This window comes from Mobula birostris, chromosome 1, assembly GCF_030028105.1.
Source record: "Mobula birostris isolate sMobBir1 chromosome 1, sMobBir1.hap1, whole genome shotgun sequence".
In the NCBI taxonomy this organism is placed as follows: domain Eukaryota; kingdom Metazoa; phylum Chordata; class Chondrichthyes; order Myliobatiformes; family Myliobatidae; genus Mobula; species Mobula birostris.
In genome coordinates, this window is record NC_092370.1 from 143,474,499 (window position 1) to 143,494,680 (window position 20,182).

At 37.2% G+C, this 20,182-nt stretch overlaps 1 protein-coding gene across 21 annotated transcripts in view; it reads right to left on the reverse strand.

Annotated features, from left to right (window-relative positions):
- Positions 1-20,182, reverse strand: part of lrrfip2 (leucine rich repeat (in FLII) interacting protein 2) — a 125,472-nt gene that overhangs the window by 24,144 nt on the left and 81,146 nt on the right. For 13 of the 21 annotated variants that reach the window (XM_072263294.1, XM_072263276.1, XM_072263205.1 and 10 more), the window contains 9 exons: positions 19,580-19,711; positions 19,354-19,425; positions 16,303-16,473; positions 15,621-15,713; positions 14,655-14,747; positions 14,132-14,224; positions 3,554-3,686; positions 3,169-3,218; positions 860-980 (listed from right to left, as the gene is read on the reverse strand). In XM_072263294.1, coding sequence (XP_072119395.1) covers positions 860-980; positions 3,169-3,218; positions 3,554-3,686; positions 14,132-14,224; positions 14,655-14,747; positions 15,621-15,713; positions 16,303-16,473; positions 19,354-19,425; positions 19,580-19,711 — 958 coding nt within the window. The remainder of the gene's footprint in view (positions 1-859; positions 981-3,168; positions 3,219-3,553; positions 3,687-14,131; positions 14,225-14,654; positions 14,748-15,620; positions 15,714-16,302; positions 16,474-19,353; positions 19,426-19,579; positions 19,712-20,182) is intronic. The other 8 variants (XM_072263312.1, XM_072263196.1, XM_072263284.1 and 5 more) reach the window with 5 other exon arrangements.

Consider the following 20,182-nt stretch of genomic DNA (forward strand, 5'->3'; position numbering starts at 1 on the left):
CCTACTCTTGCACCTATTTTCTATGTTTCTATGATCATAAGGAACACAGACAGCGTGAAAGCACAATCTTTTTCCCAGGGAGGTCATGCTATAAACAAGAAGGCATAGGCTTAAGATCAGAGGTAAGAGATTTAAAAGTGACCTCTTCATACAAAATGTGATGCATATTTGGAATCAGCTGCCAGACATTGTGGTTGAGGCAAGCACATTGGCATTATTTAAAAGCCATCTAGTCAAGTACATGGAAAGGAGATGTTTAGAGAGCTATGGGCCAAACGCAAGCAGATGAGACTAGCTTGCTGGGCAACATTCGGCATGGGCAAGTTGAGCTGCAAGGCCCGTTCCATGTTGTAATTCTCTGACTCTGTTCCCTTCCTTAATTTTTTTCTCCCTTAGTCCCTGGTCTTCATCACACTCTCTTTTCCCTCCCACACCCTCTCCATCTGCCCATTACCCAGCAGTTCCGCTGTCTAGTTATATTCCATGATGCACTGTCCTCTCCCACAGATTCCATCTTCAGCACTTTATCACTTTCACCTATCACCTCCCAGCTTCTTACAATATTCCCACTCTCCCCATCCCCATACCTGGATCCACCTCTCACCTGCCAGTTCTTGTTGCACCCCTTCTCCCCCCATCCCTGATCTTTCTCTACTGGCTACTTCCCTCTTTCTTTCCAGTCTGGATGAAGGGTCTCAACTTGAAATATTGACTGTCCCTTTCCCTCTATAGTTGCAGCCTAATCCACTTTTTGTGTGTTAGTCCAGACTTCCAGCACCTGCAATCTCTTGTGTCTCCTGAATAGCAGTCATGTCAGCTTGGAATTTAAAAAGATACACACAATACTTCTCAAACTTACTCTGCATTTCAAGAATTTGTAGATCTGTGCCATTTTCTAATCGATCAGAATCTGTGAGCACATTCTCAATCTTAGAGTTTTTCTGTCGTTCCTCTTCCAACTGCAGTTTCAGTTTTCTGATCTACCAAAGCAAGTTGCCCAGAGAACATTTGATCAATAATCTTTAACAATCAAAAAACTGACCACACATATAAATCACAAAATAAATAAAAATATGAACACAAACACATGACCCTCTGTTAAACAGTATTTAGAATAACCCATTGTACTATTTAGTCATGGTATCATGATCTTTGGCCAAAATCTATATTAAAGTAATTAATGGATTTCTGTTACTAGTTAAAAATAATACTATTTTTTTCCCGTAGTTCAACAACAGATCTAATACTTCTCTTACTAATGCACTATGAAGTGTCATTACAGGAATTTGGCAAACTAACACTTTAGAAGGGAAAGATTCTGAATGAACTATTTAGAATTGGAGTAGGAACAGAAAGGATGTCAGAGCAACTGTGGTAACTGAGAAATGTTCACAGTCATAAAGAACATCGAACATACAAATCGGGGGCAGAACAGCAGTAGGGCACTCACCACCTTGATTATGCTCTGGCATTCAATAAAAGGAAGGCTGATTTGATTGTAACCTCAACTCCACAATCTTTCCTACCCACTGTAACTTTTTAACTCCTTTCCCATCAAGAACCTATGCAGCCTTCAAATTATTCAAATACTCTGCATCACCAACCTTTGCTGGAAAAATCAGCAGGTCAGGAAACAGTTTTTTTTTCCTCTGCAAAATTCCAAAGGAAGATAATCTCATTCAAAAATACAGAATTACTCTGGGGCTTGACTAGTTGTATAAAGGGTTGATGATAACCGAACAAGGGGACCATTATTAGGAGCCAGTTTCAAAATAAGAGAAAAAATTGCTTTGCTAATGCTATACATCTTTAGATCTCTGCCAACAAGGACAGCAAAGACTCAGTTGATCAGAGCATTAATTTTAAAGGCTAAAAAAACCATAAGATGTGGGGTTACAGCAGGAAAGTGGTATTAATATTGAAGATCTACAGATGTACCGTGGACAGCATTCTGACAGGCTGCATCACTGCCTGGTATGGGGCTGGGGTGGAGGGGAGAGTGCTATTGCACAGGGCTGAAAGAAGCTGCAGCTCCATCTTGGGTACTAGCCTACAAAGTACCCAGGATATCTTCAAGGAGCGGTGTCTCAGAAAGGCAGCGTCCATTATTAAGGACTCCCAGCACCCAAGGTATGCCCTTTCCTCACTGTTACCATCAGGTAGGAGGTACAGAAGCCTGAAGGCACACACTCAGTGATTCAAGAACAGCTTCTTCCCCTCTGCCATCTGATTACTAAATGAACCCATGAACACTGCTAACTCACTTTTTAAATCTATATTATTTCTGTTTTTGCACAATTTTTGATCTATTCAATATACAGATACTGGAATTGATTGATTGATCCTTCTATATTATGTATTGCATTGAACTACTGCTGCTAAGTTAACAAGTTTCATGACACATGCCGGTGATAATAAACCTGATTCTGAGATCAGCTATGACCTTAACGAAAAGCAGATGAAATATAAGCAGACCAAATGATATACTCCTGCTTCTTTTTCTTTATATCGCATTACAACACCTAGCAATCAATGAATTTGAGGTAGAGAGGTTCCAGAAGATAATAAACAGATTACTGAACAAGTAGTCAGACAACTGATGCTGAACTTCTTGAATGGATACCTGATATTTTGTTATTCTCACCTGCTGCTGAAAATTACTCCATCCATTTTCTTGCATTGCTCCACAGACATCAGCGGGAGCACATTTTTAAGCAGCATATTTATTCACAGTGTTTTTAAAGGCTACGTTAATGATAACATTTCTGAATAATTGACTTTATGCGAAATGTTTTACTATGTTTCAGAAAAATGAGGTTTTGTACAAATAATAAATACCTTTTGGTCTCTTTAATGCTAGGAATAAAACTTTTTCTTATTTCAAGCGACAAACTACATAAAACAAGATCAAGTCATAAGGAGAAAATTTAGGTATAAAACTACTGCACTTAGAACAAACACGGACAGTCATTTCTTCACTTGGGTCTGCACTTCTGAAAGACATTGATAATTGGTGCCCAATAGGAACTGATTGTGCTTTTATGAAGACATAATGCTGAAAGTCCTATGTTCTATCCATTAACCACCTCCTACAGCATTCAGTTTAATATTACTATTTCTCAAATACATTTTTGCTTTCTCGCCAACTTTCCAAAGGTATATAATTACCTGTGCAAGTAATTCTTCCTTTTCATCAGCCAGTTTCTTTAGCCGCACATCTAAGATGAAGAAATAGATATTACATGATGTTTACAAGTTTAAAATTTAAAAGCTACAAGACTTGCATTACTTAATTCTGAAATTGAACAAATTCATATTGACTGATGATAGCAGCTGACTGATTTAGGGCAGAAGTGCATTATAACAACATAAATTCTATATATTTAATATATTCTACAACAGTAATGATTTGTGTATTCCTGGTTAGAGACTTAAAGATTTATTGCAATATCTCAACCATAAAGTACCAGTATAAAATACAATCCAGCAGATAAAGTAAAAAGTTTACAGTTTGCCAATGCGGCAAATTGTCATGCCAACTATCCAGCATTACCTAGTGGCCCATCGCCAGCACTTTCAAGTACTTGTGCAGCCTCTTGAGACACAACTGTAATTGCACCAACAATAGGTTCATGGTTTACATCACCATTTGGTGTACTTTCTGGAATAATCACCAAACCGTGTTTCTGGAAGATAAAATTATTAAACATCATCTGCAGTAAATCCACTATTTTCGATTTTCTGTGATCAAATCAACCGGTTATCATCATGAAACTATTCTTTAATGAGAAAAAAAATGTAATGGGAGTAAATTTAGCAAAAGTTGCTGATTTTCCTGTTTTATGGATCTGTTTTCAAAATCATATACATTCAAATACATTTTGGCCTGAAACATCGACTGTACTCTTTTCCATAGATGCTGCCTGGCCTGCTGAGTTCCTCCAGCATTTTGTGTGTGTTATTTGGATTTCTACCAACTGCAGATTCACTTGTTTGTGAATGGCAGATGCCATTTTACTGCCTCTTCACTCAACCCTGGAACAGGTGGACAGTGAAAATATATAAATCAGGATGCTCCTCTTTGACTGCTCTCAGCATTTAATACTATCATCCCCTCAAAACTAATCAAAAACCTTCAAGACCTTGGCCTCAATACTTCCTTGATCCTCAATTTCCTCACTTCAAGACCCCAGTAAGTTCAGATTGGCAACATCTCCTCCGCAAGCACCATCAGCACAAGTGCACCACAAGGCTGTGGGCTTAGTCCCCTGCTCCACTCTCTTTATACTTGTGACAATCAGGTTAAGCACAGCTCCAATGCCATATTTAAGTTTGCTGACAACACCACTGTGATGACGAATCAGCATATAGGAGGCAGATTGAAAATCTGGCTGAGTGGTGTCACAACAACAACTATTTACTCAATGTCAGCAAGTCCAAGAAGCTGATCACAGAATAGAAGAGGAAGAAACTAGAGGTCCATGAGCCAGCCCTCATTGGGATATCAAAGGAAAGGAGGGGTCAGTAACATTGAATTCCTCTGTGTTATCATTTCAGAGTATCTGTCTCAGGTCCAGCACAAAGGTACCACTACAAAGAAGGCACAGCAGTGCCTCAAAGCTTTCTTAGAAGTTAGTGTAGATTTGGTACGTCACCTATATCTTTGACAAACTTCTATGGATATGCGGTGGATACTGTCTAGTTGCATCACAGCCTGGTATGGAAACACCAACATCCTTGAACTGAAAAGCTGACAGAAAGTAATAGATAGAGCCTAGTCATCATGCGTAAAGAACTCCCCACCATTGAGCACATCTACATGGAGTGCTATCAGAGTAAAGCAGCATCCATCGTCAAGGAGGGCAGCATCCATCGTCAAGGAGGCCACCATCCAGGCCATACTCGCTTCTCACTGCTATCATCAGGAAAGGAGGTACAGAAGCCTCAGGACCCATATCACCAGATTCAGGAACAGTTATTTCCCCTCAACCATCAGGCTCTTGAACCAGAGGGGATAACATGACTCGACTTCACTCACCCCAAAACCGAACTGTTCCCACAACTTATGGACTAACTGTCAAGGAAACTTCATCTCATGTTCTTGATATTTTTGCTTATTTGTTTATTATTATTAATATTTCTTCTTTTTGTATTTGCAGAGTTTGTTGCTTGCCTGTTTTGTTCTGTGCAGTCTTTCATAATGTGTTTCTGTGTATTCACTGTGAATGCCTGCATGTAAATGAATCTCAGGGTTGTATGTGGTGACATATAGGTACTTTGATAATAAATTTACTTTGAACTTTGAGGTGGTTGAGAGCTTCAAGTTTCAAGGTGCAAGTATCATCAATAGCTTGAGTTACACACACAAAATGCTGGAGGAACTCAGTGGGTTGGGCAGCATTTACAGAAGGAAATGAACAGTCGACGCTCCAGAAGCTTAAAATGCAGGACTTCCAAGGTTTGTAAATCTCTGGATTACTCTCAATGCCACATGCCAGAGAGGATCACAATAGGAATATTGGGCAGATGAATGAGGACTACAGTGCTGATGCAGTTGGGAGAAGGGATTCAGGTTCTCAGAGCACTGGGATCTTTTCATGGACAGAGGTGACCTGTTAAAGAGGGACCTGAATTCGAAAGGGACCAATATCCTTGTAACACACACAAAATGCTGGGGGACTCAGCAGGTTAGGCAGCATCTATAGAAATGAATAAACAGTCAATGTTTCAGGACCAAAAGCAGTAATCTGGCAGATGAGACAGTTGAAGCAAACATAGAAGTTAAAAGCAAGCAAGTTTAGTAAGCAGGACGGGGAGCAAGAAGGGTTCAGAGACTAAACTGCATTTATTTTAATGCAAGAAGCCTGCTAAACAAGGCAAATAAACTCCAGATAGGTACATAAGGATTGGGTGTCAAATACAACCAAAACATTAGCAACTTAGTGTGCTGTGGCATAGATGGAATAGGCGTGAGAGATAGAGGGAAGAAAGGAAGGAGAGCTGTTTTTTGATTAGGAACATCACAGTGGTATTTAGAGAGGATATTTCTGGTGGATCATCCAGTGAGACTATGTGTAGAACTCAGAAATAATTAGGGAGTGATCACCTTGATGGGATTGTATTATAGGCCAGAGGACAGTTAGTGAGAGTTAGAGGAGCAAATATACAGTCAGTAGGAAATAAAGGAACAAAATGTCAAGATAAACACAGATATGATCTTTCAATTTTAGTCTTTATGGTTGGATGACAGTTACGGCAGCGATATGCTCATCCTACAAGATGTGGGAGATCAAGGACAGTTCCAGTGTCCCCGAGAACTACACCTGTGGGAAATTGTCCAGTTGCAACTCCAAGATGTCTGTGTTAAGGGGTGAAGTTGGAGCTGGATGCACTTAAGATCATCCAGATGGTCACACCCAAGGTGTGAAGGTAGCTTGGTGACCAGGAGGAAAGGTACAGGAGAGTCAATATAGTGCAAGATTCCCCTGTGTCCATTCCCCCTGAAAATAAGTATACCGATTTAGATACTGTTGGAGGGCTGACCATTCAGGAGACAAGAGCAGCAGCAGCAGCTGGATCTTTGCACTAGGACTGCCTTTCAGGTTTATCAGAGAAGGGAGAAAGCTGACAGGACTGAAGTAATAGAAAGGGAGCAGACAGGAGATTTTGTGGTTGCAAAAGGGACCCTAGACTGATGCTTTGTCTCCCTGGTGCTAGGTCAAGGATGTCTCTGAGCAATTGCATAGCGAAAAAGGTTAAAAAGCATGGTTTCAAGGGTAGTCGTCTCTGGATTACTCCCATTGCCACGTGCAACAGAGTGTAAAAATAGGAAGATATAGCTGAGGAATGCTTGGCTGAGGAGCTGGTGCAGAGGGTAGGGATTGCTAGAGAGTATTCTGGAATTAAGTGGATAATGCAGATATTCATTCAAACAAGAACCAGGCTTCAGTTCTTATTGTAAATGTCAATAAGTTCAGGAAGCTTGCAATTAGCCTTAAGTTATTTTTATAAAATACAAGTTGTAAATTGAAGTTACAAGCACAGACTGCTCCACAGACTACAAGATTGCATATGCTTCAGTCATACATTAAATGGGGCTGTGTTAATTGCCCTGCATCAACTACAGCTTAAAGAAATTTGTACCATTCTGTAAATTCAGGGAGGTGTCCTAGCTGAGGTATTTGAACATTCAGAGGTGTCTCCACTGGAGATATTCAATTCAAAGAAAGCATTTTCAACCCTCTGGCCAGGATGGGGGATAAAAATTACAATAGGAGGTAGAAAAGGCACGACAAAAGTACAATATTATGATAGTCATGGGGATTTCAATATGCATGTAGATTGAGAAAATCAAATTGGTGCTGAATCACAAGAGAGGAAACTTTTAGAATGCTTTTTAGAGCAGTTTGTGGTTAGGGGAAAGGTAATTCTGGACTGGGTGTTGTATAAGATAAAGGAACCCTAGGAGGTCGTTATCATAATACGATAGAATTCAGTTTGAGAGGGAGAAGATAAAGTCAGCTAAATCAGTATTACAGTAGAATAAAAGAATAAAAGAAAGCAACTGGCCAAAGCTGATTGGAAGGGAAATCAACATGAGTGTTGGCAGAACAGCAGTGGCTAGAGCTTCTGGGAGCAATTTGGAAGCCACAGGATAGATCCAACCCAAAGATGAAGAGAGGATGATACAACTGTGGCAGACAAATAGTCAAAAAGCATAAAAGCAAAAAACAGAGCATGTAATAGAACAAAAATTAATGGGGAGTTAGAGGAATGGGTAGCTTTTAAAAAGCTACAGAAGGCAACTAAAAAGAGAAAAGATGAAATATGAACGTAAGCTAGTCAATACTATCAAAGAGGATACAACAAGATTTTTTTGATATACAAAAAGAAAAAGAGAGGCAAGAGTGGATATTGGACCACTGGAAAATGACAATGGAGAGGAAGTAATAGGGGACGAAGAAATAGTGGATGAACTTAATTAGTATTTGCATCAGTCTTCACTGTAGAATACACTAGCAGTATGCCAGAAATTCAAGTGTGTCAGGGGGCACAATTGAGTGCAGTTGCTATTACTAAGAAGAAGGTGCTTGCGAAGTTGAAAGGTCTCAAGGTAAATAAGTCACCTGGACCAGAGAGACTACATCCCTGTGTTCTGAAAGAAGTAGCTGAAGATATTGTGGAGGCATTAGTAATGATCTTTCAAGAATCACTAGATTCTGGAATGTTTCCAGAGGACTTGAAAATTGAAAATATCACTCCACTCCTCAAGAAGGGAGAGAGGTAGAAAAAATTATAGGCCAGTTAGCCTGACTTCAGTGGCTGGGAAGATACTGGAGTTCATTATTAACGATAAAGCAATATAATAAAACAAGCTGAAGTCAGCAAGATTTCCTTAAGGAGAATTCTTGCCTGACAAACCTGCCAGAATTGTTTGAGGAACTAACAAGCCAGATAGGCAAAGGAGAGTCAGTGGATGTTGTTTACTTGGATTTTCATAAGGCCTTTGACAAGGTGCCACACATGAGGCTGCTTAACAAGTTAGGAGTCTACGGTTCTACAGGAAAGATTCTAGCATTGACAGAGGACTGGCTGACTGGCAGGAGGCAAAGAGTGGGAATAAAGGTGGCCTTTTCTGGTTGAGTGCCGGTGAATAGTGTTGTTCCGCTGGGGTTGGTATTGGAACCACTTCTTTTCACATTACGTGTCAATGATTTGGAATACAGAATAGATAGTTTTGTGACCATATTTTCCTTTGATATAAATATAGTTAGAGGGGCAGGTAGTGTTGCAGAAGGACTTAGATTAGGAGAATGTGCAAAGAAGTGGTAAGTGTAATATAGTGTTGGGAAGTCTTTGGCCATGCACCTTGGAAGAAGGAATAAAAGCATAGACAGTTTTCTAAACTGGGAGAAAAATCAGAGTTGCAAAGGGAGTTGGGATTCCTTGTGTAGGAGTCACTAAAGGTTATCTTGCAGGTTGAATCGGTGATGCATGAAGCTAGAAAAGGCTACAAGAGCATTTCTTGGGAAAAATGAATTCAAAATTGTATCAAGGAATTTTACAGGAGAATGTCTGGGTGGTGGGCCATCACCTGAAGTTTACTAGAGGCTGGATGATACAACAAGACAATAAGACAAAACACAAGAGTAAACCAACAACAGAACAGTTTAAAAAGAAGAAAATTTGTGCTTTGGAATGGCCAAATCAGAGTCCAGGCCCTAACCCAATTGAGATGCTGTGGCATGAAGAGGGCTGTTCATGCAAGGAATATTGATGAAGTGAAACAGTTTTGTATGGAGGAACGGTCTAAAATTCCTCCTTCCCATTGTGCAAGTCTGATCAGCGACTACAGGAAACGGTTGGTAGAGGTTATTGCTGCTGAAGGAGGTTCTACCAGTTATAAAATACAAGGGTTCACATACGTTTTCCAGCCTGGACTGTGAATGACTAAACAATGTGCTAAATAAAGACATGAAAGTACAATTGTTTGTGTGTTATCAGTTTAGGCAGATTATGTTTGTCTATTATTATGACTTAAGACGAAAATCAGACTACATTTTATGAGTAATTAATGCAGAAAACTAGTAATTGTGAAGGGTTCACAAACATTTTCTTGCAACTGTATATAAAATTTAGGTTAGGCTCCACTTGGAATATTGTGTGCAGTTCTGGTCGCCCTATTACAGGAAGGATGTGGGGGCTTTGAAAAGGCTGAAGAGGTTTACCAAAAATGCTGCTGATTAGGGTACAAGAGCTATAAGGAGAGGTTGGACAAACTTGGATTGTTTTCTCAGGAGTGGCAGAGATTGAGGGTAGGTGTGATAGAAGTTTATAAAATTATGAGAGGGATAAATAGGACTGACAGTCAGAATCTTTTTCCAGGGTAGAAATGGGAGAGGACATGCAGTTAAGGTGAAAGGCAAAATATTTAAAGATGTGTGGGACAATTTTTTTTTATTTTACATAGAGTGCTAAGTACTTGGAACAGGCTGCCAGGGCAGTACTAGCTACAAAAAGTATAGGGACATTTGAGTGGCTTTTGTACAGGCACATGAATATGCAGGAATGGAGGCATAGGGACCATGTGTAGACATAAGGAATTTAGTTTAATTTGGCATTGTGCTTGTACAGTCATCATGCGCTGAAAGGCCTGTTCCTGTGCTATACTGTTCCATGTTCTAAAACTTGTTGAGACCATTTGTTCCAGTCTTTCACACTTTGAGTAAAATTTATCTCTAAAGCTTTCTACATTTCAATATTATCCAAAACCCAGATGGATCTAATCTACAGAATTGATATAGTGAGTTAACAGAGTAAAATTAATTGTCCAATGTGAGAAAATATTTACAATTAAACAAGGTTTGTACCTCAAGAGGAGATCACAAATAGAAAGTTACTTTAAGCTAATTATGTAATTTTATATCAAAGTCAAGGGCTATTTTTAGGTGAAAATATATTTGGTCAGCATTCTGGAGATGAGTCCCAGGCAACAGGATTTACCAAATTTAATGTCATTGCTAATAATATCATTGTGTGGCATATTTGAATTTAACAGTTCAGCCTGACAGGATATACTTGCATAGATTTTAATAACAATGGGATTATTTGATTCATTGCCTTATAAAAGATAGATTATAATAGCTAAATAGCACAGATTCTTAGATCACTAAACCACAGCAATGTTCAAATGGACTGAGTTTGTCACTAATAATGAATTAGGCTGTCCTCAAATATGATGCCAATTTTCCCTATTCGTACATGGCCTTTAACCTGGCTCCAGCTACAAGGCATCTGTGGCATCCCAAAACAAGTGTTTCACAGCTACTGCAGCACCAATAAGACCAATAAATTCTCACAGGCAGCAAACCAGAATGTAAAATATAGATTACAATTATTTTTAATCATTTCAAAGAAAATGAAATAAAGATTTCAAATATCAAATGTTAAAAAGATTAGTTTTAAAATCTACAGCATTTTTCATCACTTTGTCACTTCAATGTAAATAATCAGCTTTGCAGCACCAGAGACTTTTCAGCACAACTATAGCTCAGCAAGAAGCTAAACACTGATTTATAGACAATTCATTATTTAACACTTATAGGGGTCAAAAATTTAAAGAAGTTCACATAAAATCATTGATCCTCATTTGAGCATTACTGGAAAGATTCAAAGACTAGAGAACAGGTCACCACAATGACGTAACATTCAAATATTACTTGCAAACTGCATGTGTGACCACCAGAAGCTGCAGTCTACTTAAAGATAAAAGCCTACAGCTCTTGCATTGAAACCTCTGAAGCTTTTAACAGAAAATTTAATTTCTGATTACATAACAACGTCAATTTTGGCATAAACAACAGGTTACCTGCAGCAGTCATTGACATACAACAAAGCCCCATACTTACCTAGTGTAAATCTCCAAAGTCAACATACACAACCTCGGGTGGGGTGGAGAGGCCCTGTATAGAGTCAACAACTTCCAGGGATGAATTTATTATTTATTTATGTGTTTCGAGACGCAGTGGAACAGGCCTTTCTGGATCAACAAGCTGCCCCACCCAGCAACCCACCCATTTAACATTAACCTTAACATTTAATAGGACAGTTTACAATGGCTAATTAATCTTTGGACTGTGGGAGGAAACCAGAGCATCTAGAGGAAACTCAAGCAGTTACAGATAGAATGAACAAACTCTTTACAGCCAGCATTGGAATTGCACTCCAAGCTCTGATGCCCTGAGCGGTAATTGTGTTGAACTAACCGGTATGTTACCATGATGCCCATAATCATGGGGATATGGCTTAAACAATCCATACCCATGAAAATATAGGTAACAGCATCAGCAGCCCATTCTAACATGCTCTTTGGCTTGGCTGCTGTCAAAGGAAAACCCTCTTTATTATTTCTAATGCTCAGAAGCTAAAGTTTTGCAGAAATATTCAAAGCATTAGCTTCAGAAATGAATAAAAACCATTAAAGACCGAAATCATTTTTAAAAAATTTTCAATAAAGATCACTAAATAACAAACTCATTTTGGTGCTTTGTAACCGTTTTTCTCCCTTCAAATGCAAATATTGTTCCTCTGCCAGCACTGCCTTCAATTCTGGTCACCCGTTATAGGAAAAATGTGGAGACTTTGGAGAGGGTTTAGAAGAGGTGCATCAGGATATTGCCTGAATTAGCGGGCAGGAGAGGTTGGTCAAACTAACGTTGCTTTCTCTGGAGCAGCAGGAGGTTGAGGGAAGACCTGACAGAAGTTTATAACATTATGAGAGGCAGAGATCAATTTTTCCAGAGTTGAAATTCTAAAACTAGGTGTGCATTTAAGGTGAGAGGGGAGTTCAAAAGAGATGTGTGGGGAAAGTTTTTATTCCTTCATTCCCCTCCCCCTACACATCTCGTTTAATGGTTGCTTGGAATGCATTGCCATAGGTGGTGGTGGAGGCAGATATGGACAGAGGACTTTAAGAGGCTCCTTTAGATAGGCACATGAATATGTAGAGAATGAAGATATACGGGCCACATGTGGCAGAAGAGATCAATGTAATTAGCAATCATTGGTTTAATTAGTTCAGTATAGTACTGTGGGACAAATAGCCTGTTGCTGTGCTGTACTGTTCTCTGTTCCATAAACTGATACAGCACAAGTATTGCGAAACTGCAGGAACATATTCCATCACTGGACTCCATGAGGAATCATTTGCAGAGCTTTTCTACCCAAAAACCAGGCAACACAATATTAGACAATGAAAAGTACAGCCATAAGGGTCAGCTTTAAGCTAACTCTGAAATGAAGCTACAGTGAAGAAGGTGTGCTGGATTATAGTGAAAATTGTTATTTTGCTTTAAAAAGATAAACTTTGTTTAAACTTTCCTATGCTTGCTTGAATTTTAATATAATCAGCAATATAAATGTAATTGTTCAGTGAATTTTGCAGTAATTGTTGTATTAGAGATTCTGTTTTTTTTTTAGAAGCTTTGTAGTTTTTCTCTAGCAGGAGTCATGCCACTTGAATCTGGCTGTTTCAGAGTTAAATTGTTATCACTGAATTTTTTTATCTTCATAGTCTGAGCTAATTTTTGCATAAGACCATGATTTATTTGTTTTTTTGTTTCTTTTTCTTTGTTCCTTCTTCATTCCTGTAACATTTAATAAATGGCCCTAATCAACAAGTTTTCTGCCTCATTCCTGACTTCCGAAGAACCTCAGGATGACGAAATCCTCAAGATTCAACAGATTGGAACAAATTCCCAAATTCTGTCACTTGAGACATAGCTGTCAGAACACGATGATTAAATGCACAACAAGGAAACAAACCAGGGAATGGGATTAATAGGATCGCTGAGAGACAGAAAGCTCAATGAGTCAAAAAAACCTCCCTTCTTGGTTACACAGGGTCAAAATAAAGATAGAGAAGAGTAGTAAACAATTTAAAAAGTGGCATTATGAAATTGAGAGACTTTGTGGGTCAACTAAGTACAAAGGCATGAACAGGACCTAATACAGAAAAATTATGGAGGGAATATTAATAGTTTTGTCATCATAAAAACTACAAATTACAGGCTAATCTTGTTGGAAACTGAGAGTTAAATCATGAAAAATGCTCAGTTGCCTGTTGCTAACAGAAGATACTTTTTTCCCCACTCTTTTGTTTCACAGCGGGGCAAAAATCTTTTTAAAACATGTTAAGTTAAGTATCATGCGAAAGTGTTGAACCTTCGCTCTCCACTTTCCATAGAAGGACCTAACAAACAATAAAAAGCACACGCTGAACAGTTGATTTAAAAAATGGTGAATATTAATCACACTGGAACAATCAAAAAGATTAAGCTTTCTCATTCAAGGTAAACAATTCTTGCTCTCTTGGAATTAACAGAGAAGAAATTTTCTATTACTTTAAATAGCTTTCCTTAAAAGCAGTTATATGTTAAGAATGACTGATGTTATTGTGTCATGGAGGAAACTGCTCTCTGAAGTGAAATTTTGACTACAAATAGTAATGGTGCTTATCAAACCTTTTAACGTTACACTACTTAATGTTCAGTCACCGATTTCAACTGAAAATAAAAGTTCAGCATAAACCAAAATAAATCAATCTTTGGCCTCAACCATGTACATTTCCTACCTTTGTTCTTTCCCTCAGATCAGTCAATTCATCTCTGAGTTCATCACGCTCATGCCTAATGCAGTCAAAGTAGTCTTTCTGCCTCTCTAGAGCCTGATCACAGGACAGCAAGCAGAATAAGAAAAACAGCAGAAAGATGAAGGAAATGTGAATTACAACATATAAACAAAGCGGATGAAATGGTAAGGAGCAAAAAAGTGAATGGGATCAAGTTTAGAAGTATCAAAATTCTCATCCTCATCTAAAATTTTGTAATATTCATCATTCCTCTTCATCTTGCACAACTATCACCATCTGTAGCATGCTTTCAGATGTTTAAAAATACTAAACCTACATCAAACAACCAATAAATTACAGAAAATTTATATTAAAACTACTTGTAACAAATATGATTTTATTTTATTTAACTTGTTAACAACTATAGCATGCTCCAACATAGTGACTGGTCAGAGAAACCCTTATGTTTACCGACCAATAAACACCTCATGCATTTGCAAACCCACTGTTCATTTTAACCTCCTACCCCAATTTTTTTGTCTTTCCAGTTGATAGTTTCCTGCAGATCAAACACTTCCCTCACGAGGGTGTCCACCCTCTGTTGTAGACACTTGTTTTCCTATAGACAAGGAGGGGAGATTCAGAGCAAGTAAACAACAGAAATGACAGTAAAAAAGGGAAAAAAATAAGGGGAGACAAAATGAATCTAGGATATAGAAATAAAAAGGATCTGCAGAAAGTGAATGCTAATATATTACAAAAGAAGCAGATTATGTTAAACATCACATTGGTTTAGAGTCTACCTAAAGAAGATACTAAAAGTTTCACTTATCGAAGCAGGTAGTGTTATTGTTGGGAAATAAATTTTTGTCTTTCCCCAGTGTTACAAAATAATGAAGTTCCAAAATAAAATTTAAATGTTTCACAGCTGTCCTGATGACAAGTCATTATTAAACCTATTCAAACTGCTCAAGAATGGAGACTTTGTTACTAAACCTCAATTTCTTTGGGTATTAGCTATCAAGTGTAATCAGCTTTTTACTCCTATTGCTAAAATTTAGGGTAGCTAATGTACTGAAATTAAAGACATTTCACCCTGAAAGGCTCGAAAATTTAATTCTTTTAAAGCAATAAAAATAATGCTGATAAAAGTTTTAACAAATCCAAAGACAATCATATCAGGCACAATGATGTGGTGAATAGTCAACTGATTTCATAGCCTTTCAACTTTCATCCTGGAAACAAAGCTTAATTTGAAACTTATTTAAGAGTCATTGAGAGATACAACACAGAGGACCAAAGGTCTGTTTCCAAGTCCACAACAATCATAGAACAAGGACGAAATAAAAACCTCAAAATACCACATTGCTCTCACTTTCTGTAAAATTTCCAACAGCAATACCATCACCTTTATAATCAATATAATTGTCCAAATGCTTTTCACATCCAGGAGATAACCTTTGACAGGAATGGTCCTTAACCTTCCACCTACCTCTATCAGCTCATCTCTTTGCCGAATACCTTCTTTTAATTCTTCTATTTTATGTTGTGACACGTTACACATATGTTTCTGTCGTTCCAGTTCCTGATAAAGAAACAGTTTAAATGATAGTTTTTATAAAATTTTATTCCTATTTTATATTCTTATATTGTGGGTAACGAGATAAACACAGGCCTATTTTTTCTCTCAGTCTTCCCTTAAGTGATTTCCCTTTCCTGTTGCCAGAGTGAACACTACCAACTGATCAGACATGTGTTTGAGTACAATTTTATATATTGCCCATGAAAGCTCATCAGATCTGGGCCCCATCCAGCTTTTCACCTGATAATGTACACGTTTACTTGTATGAGACTTTGGTGTATAGTGCAAAGACTAGCCCAATGAAATTCCCTTTTTTTCTACTCCTGGAAATGAGGTAACCTGGTATTGAAGACACAAAGCTCCCCACAAAGCATCACAATCAAAGCTTTTACCTGGTTTTGATGCTCATTTGACCATGTCATGCAGGATACGCCAATGCATTCAACAACAAAAAAAAACTGAGTAACAGTAATTTCAATTAAAATAATTCCACAGTTGTAAAATTAGAATAGTTTTCCCCACTTCCTGATCAATATGGTGCAAAGTCAACAGTAACACCCAGTTAATGGTGCAGAAGTTTATAACCAACTACCTTGGATTTTTCCTCATTCTCTCTATATAGCTCTGCCATCTGCTCCTCCATCTCCTCAATAACGTCTTTTAGAGTGTCCACTTGATAGACTAGATTTGATTTATCATTGTCAAGTTGTGCATTGGAAACCATTGCTTTTTTATATTTCTCTTCTACTTCAGATAAGGAATCCTGCAAGTTAAAATAATTCATGTTTCAGTAATAGCATTAATAATGTTGGAAACGACTGCAGACAAAAGGAGCATGGAGCTATGCATGTAAACTAACATGACAGTTTTGTGGTAGGCAAGAATGTCAATATAATTATAGTCAATTAGATTCTTATCAAGTCTTCATCATGAAAAAATAATAAACATGCATTAATTCCCAGTTATTCCCACTGTTTTTCATTTATAAATTAGAACTTAATGCCTTGAAGAGAAACAATAGACTTTCAGGAAGGATCACTTAACTGAAATGTTTTATCTCTATTTCTCTCTCTACAAAATGCTGCCTTGACCAACTGATAATTTCTAACAATGGTTTTATTTGGGATAAAAGTAATGTTGTAGCAATTTCCTTTACGCTTTAAAATATGACTAGAAACACCCCTGTAATGATCTCAAGTCCAACGGCCAATTCAACAAAATTTCCAGTACATCTTAATTGCAGAACACTAAAAACAGCTCTTCAAAAAGACCGCATAATTCGGGCTGATAAGAAACCTTCAAATTAAACTTCTGCTTTGAAAATGGATTTTGTCAGATTCACTATTGGCAGAATACATTCATGTTGGTAAACCTTACAGCCTCGCCTCAGTCTCCACATTCTATGAATGCAATTTGGTACCAATGAAAATTTGTTAATAGAGAAATTTCTCAACCTACATAGTGGGTTAAAAGGTTACATGATTCTTCAATTACCAAATGTTGCCACATTCTTATTAAAGTATAAATGTATAATTTGGAAGCTGCCAATAAGCAGCTTCAAGATAGGAAAAAAAATCAATCTGGCAATCTTCTGAATATTCCCTCAAAAAATTCCTAAATGCCTTCATGTTTGAAAAAACAATTCAAAATGTAAGTCAAGTAAAATAACTTGTTGAATGCAAACTCAACTTGCTTAGCCAAACAATCCTTTGCTTCTGGTTATATTTCAGTGGTTCTTTAAATTCATGACACTTTTACCTCTGTTTTATGCTACTCTTTCAGGCAAGCCCTAAAGTACTTGCCACTTGCCCACATATTCAATCAAAACTGCTAAAACCCGATAATAACAACTTCTTCTACTTTGGTGTCAAAAATTAAACACAAGCAGAATGCAGGTAGTAATAAATCAGGATTAGAGACTACTGTAATAATAGGTTAGTCACAAGTAATACATTTAGACTAGTAAGGCTTTCTAACAAACAATTTAGTATGAGAAGTCTTCGTTCTAACAGGCAAGAAACTTTGTTAAATAAAATACCTTGCCAATAATCATGCCATGCAGAAGCAAAAGACATAATACAATATTTTACACAACACAAATCAATTATATAAAAAGCAATCATGTGAAAGATTACTAGATTGAACACAGTCCCTTCATTTTTTATGATGAAACAGTTTTTAGGTTGGTACTGAAATTCATATAAATTAAAAATAAGATTCTCCTTTCCATTCTCAGAGTCCAATTTGTAAAGCTTATTAACTGACAGATATTTTTGATTAGTTTTTACATGAATTTCACCTTTAATTGACATTTCATTTTCTAATTAAACTACTGACTTTTCCAAATAGCTTATCATAATCCAAATAAAAGCACTTCCACCTTGCCAAAAATAAACATTATTTAGCTATGCATTTCAAAGGATTAGAATTTTTTGTTTGTTTTACAAAGGTATTCACATGTGGAAATGCTTCTAAGACAGCTTTCATTTCCAGTAGCAAATGAAATTTTGGCTTTAAATTTCCAATATCCATGCTTCCCAAAAAGATAACTAAAATTTTCTGAGGAATATTTCAGAAAACTAGGACACCATTTTGATTCAAGATACATTCTAAATGAAATAAATTACAAAAAATAGAGATACTCCTTGATTTATGAATAGATTGTACTCTCAGGTTTTATTAAACATGTATATGTATATTGTTTCAACATAAAATATCTAGCCGGGTCCCAGAGCTCATGAATGTCAGTCAATAAACCTAAACTTTAAATATGTAAGTTAAATATAACAAAGAGACATCACCACAAACATCTGAATTTTTAACACAGATCTTGATTAGCAGGGAAGCAAAATGTTAGTAGTGGTTTGCCAATTTGGGGAGAGGGAATGTGGCATGAGAAAATAATTGCATTATCATGTTTTTAACCACAAAAAAATTGTGATTGGTCGTTTTGTGACCACATTTGGAAATGCCATATAACATATAATTTTGAAAGTTGGTACCCTTTTCTCCAGCAGCAAGTTAATTTGATTGTAGATATATTTACGTAGTTGTGCCAACAAGAATCATTATGATCTGCACAACAGAAATACATTGTATGCTGCTGCCAGTTATTATTACAGATATTAATAATTTCTCTGTCTTCATATTTCCCTCTTTCTCCAACTGTGTGCCATTTATTGTAGCAATTCAAATTTGTATATCAAGAATGCATAAGACTAACGTGTCAATGGAATTATAACAAAAATAAATAAAATACTTATAAATCAAGGAATATCTAAACAATTGATGAAACTAAAACCAAAATAAATCACAGATCAAGAATTAAACAATTGCTTTCTACTTTTATAGGTCACTTGTAATTGATTCTAACTGCTACCTTTTCACATTGGTTGCTTTACAATATTAATACTACTTACAAATTTTTTTTGATACTGCACGTTAACATAAAGTGCTGAAAGGTTTATATTAGGAAAAACAGAACACATGCCTTAAGAATCCACATTCTCTAGCAATCATTCAAAAAAAAGTTAGTCAACTGCTGGAGGATTTCTACTCTTGCATGTTAAAGAGTGTAGCACGAATTCCCATTATGGCAGCCAGAGGAAACAGACAAAACATGCTGGGGACATGGCCCTGATACCTTAAGTTCTTTTAATCCCTGCATGTATCGCCCCTCTACATCTTGTATCTGGTCCTTAAGCTCATAGATATCCTGTTGGACACATGGAATGAACCAGTGCATAAATAGGAGGGGGAGGGTGCAAAAACATTAAGTAACCACATTGTATAAGAATTCTTAAAATTGACAGAAGCATTTGAAGACAATTAAATATTTCCAGCCATATTGAAAGTTCAATAAACCTTACCCGCATTTCACTAAGTGAAACATCTGGATCCAAAATGCTACTCATCTCCCCACTGCCTCGTCGTGAGGAAGCTCCTCCAAGGGAGGACAGTGTGGCTGCAGACAATCCTGAAACTGCATTTCGAGATGCTGGCTAATCAAAGAACAAAAGGAGAGATAGTCGGTACTTATTGCCAGAGAATAAGAGTGAAATATTGGAACACAGAACTTTTTCTCTAACTGTTTGACAACTGATAGAGCAGACTACGTTTTTTCATATTGTTGCTTCAGGGGAAAAGGAACAAAATTTTACCTCGCAGGCTATTGGTTAATCTTCAGATATCATTCTGAATGATGTAAAGGATCAAAACGTATTTTACTTATTACTGAAAGCTGCCACATTGTATGTGCAAGATCTTATAGTTGCTCAAAGTAGAGCGAACTCTTGAGAGAAAACAATAGGACCATGGGCAACCTTCTTCCTCAGCCCCATGGAGAAGATAAGGTTGAGAATTCCAAAATTCTTATTGACTGATAAGCTATAACCCATTCTTTCAGTAGGATTTTCTAGGTGCAATCAGACAGTGGTCATGTCATCTGTGGCTCAATGGACATAATTTGACCA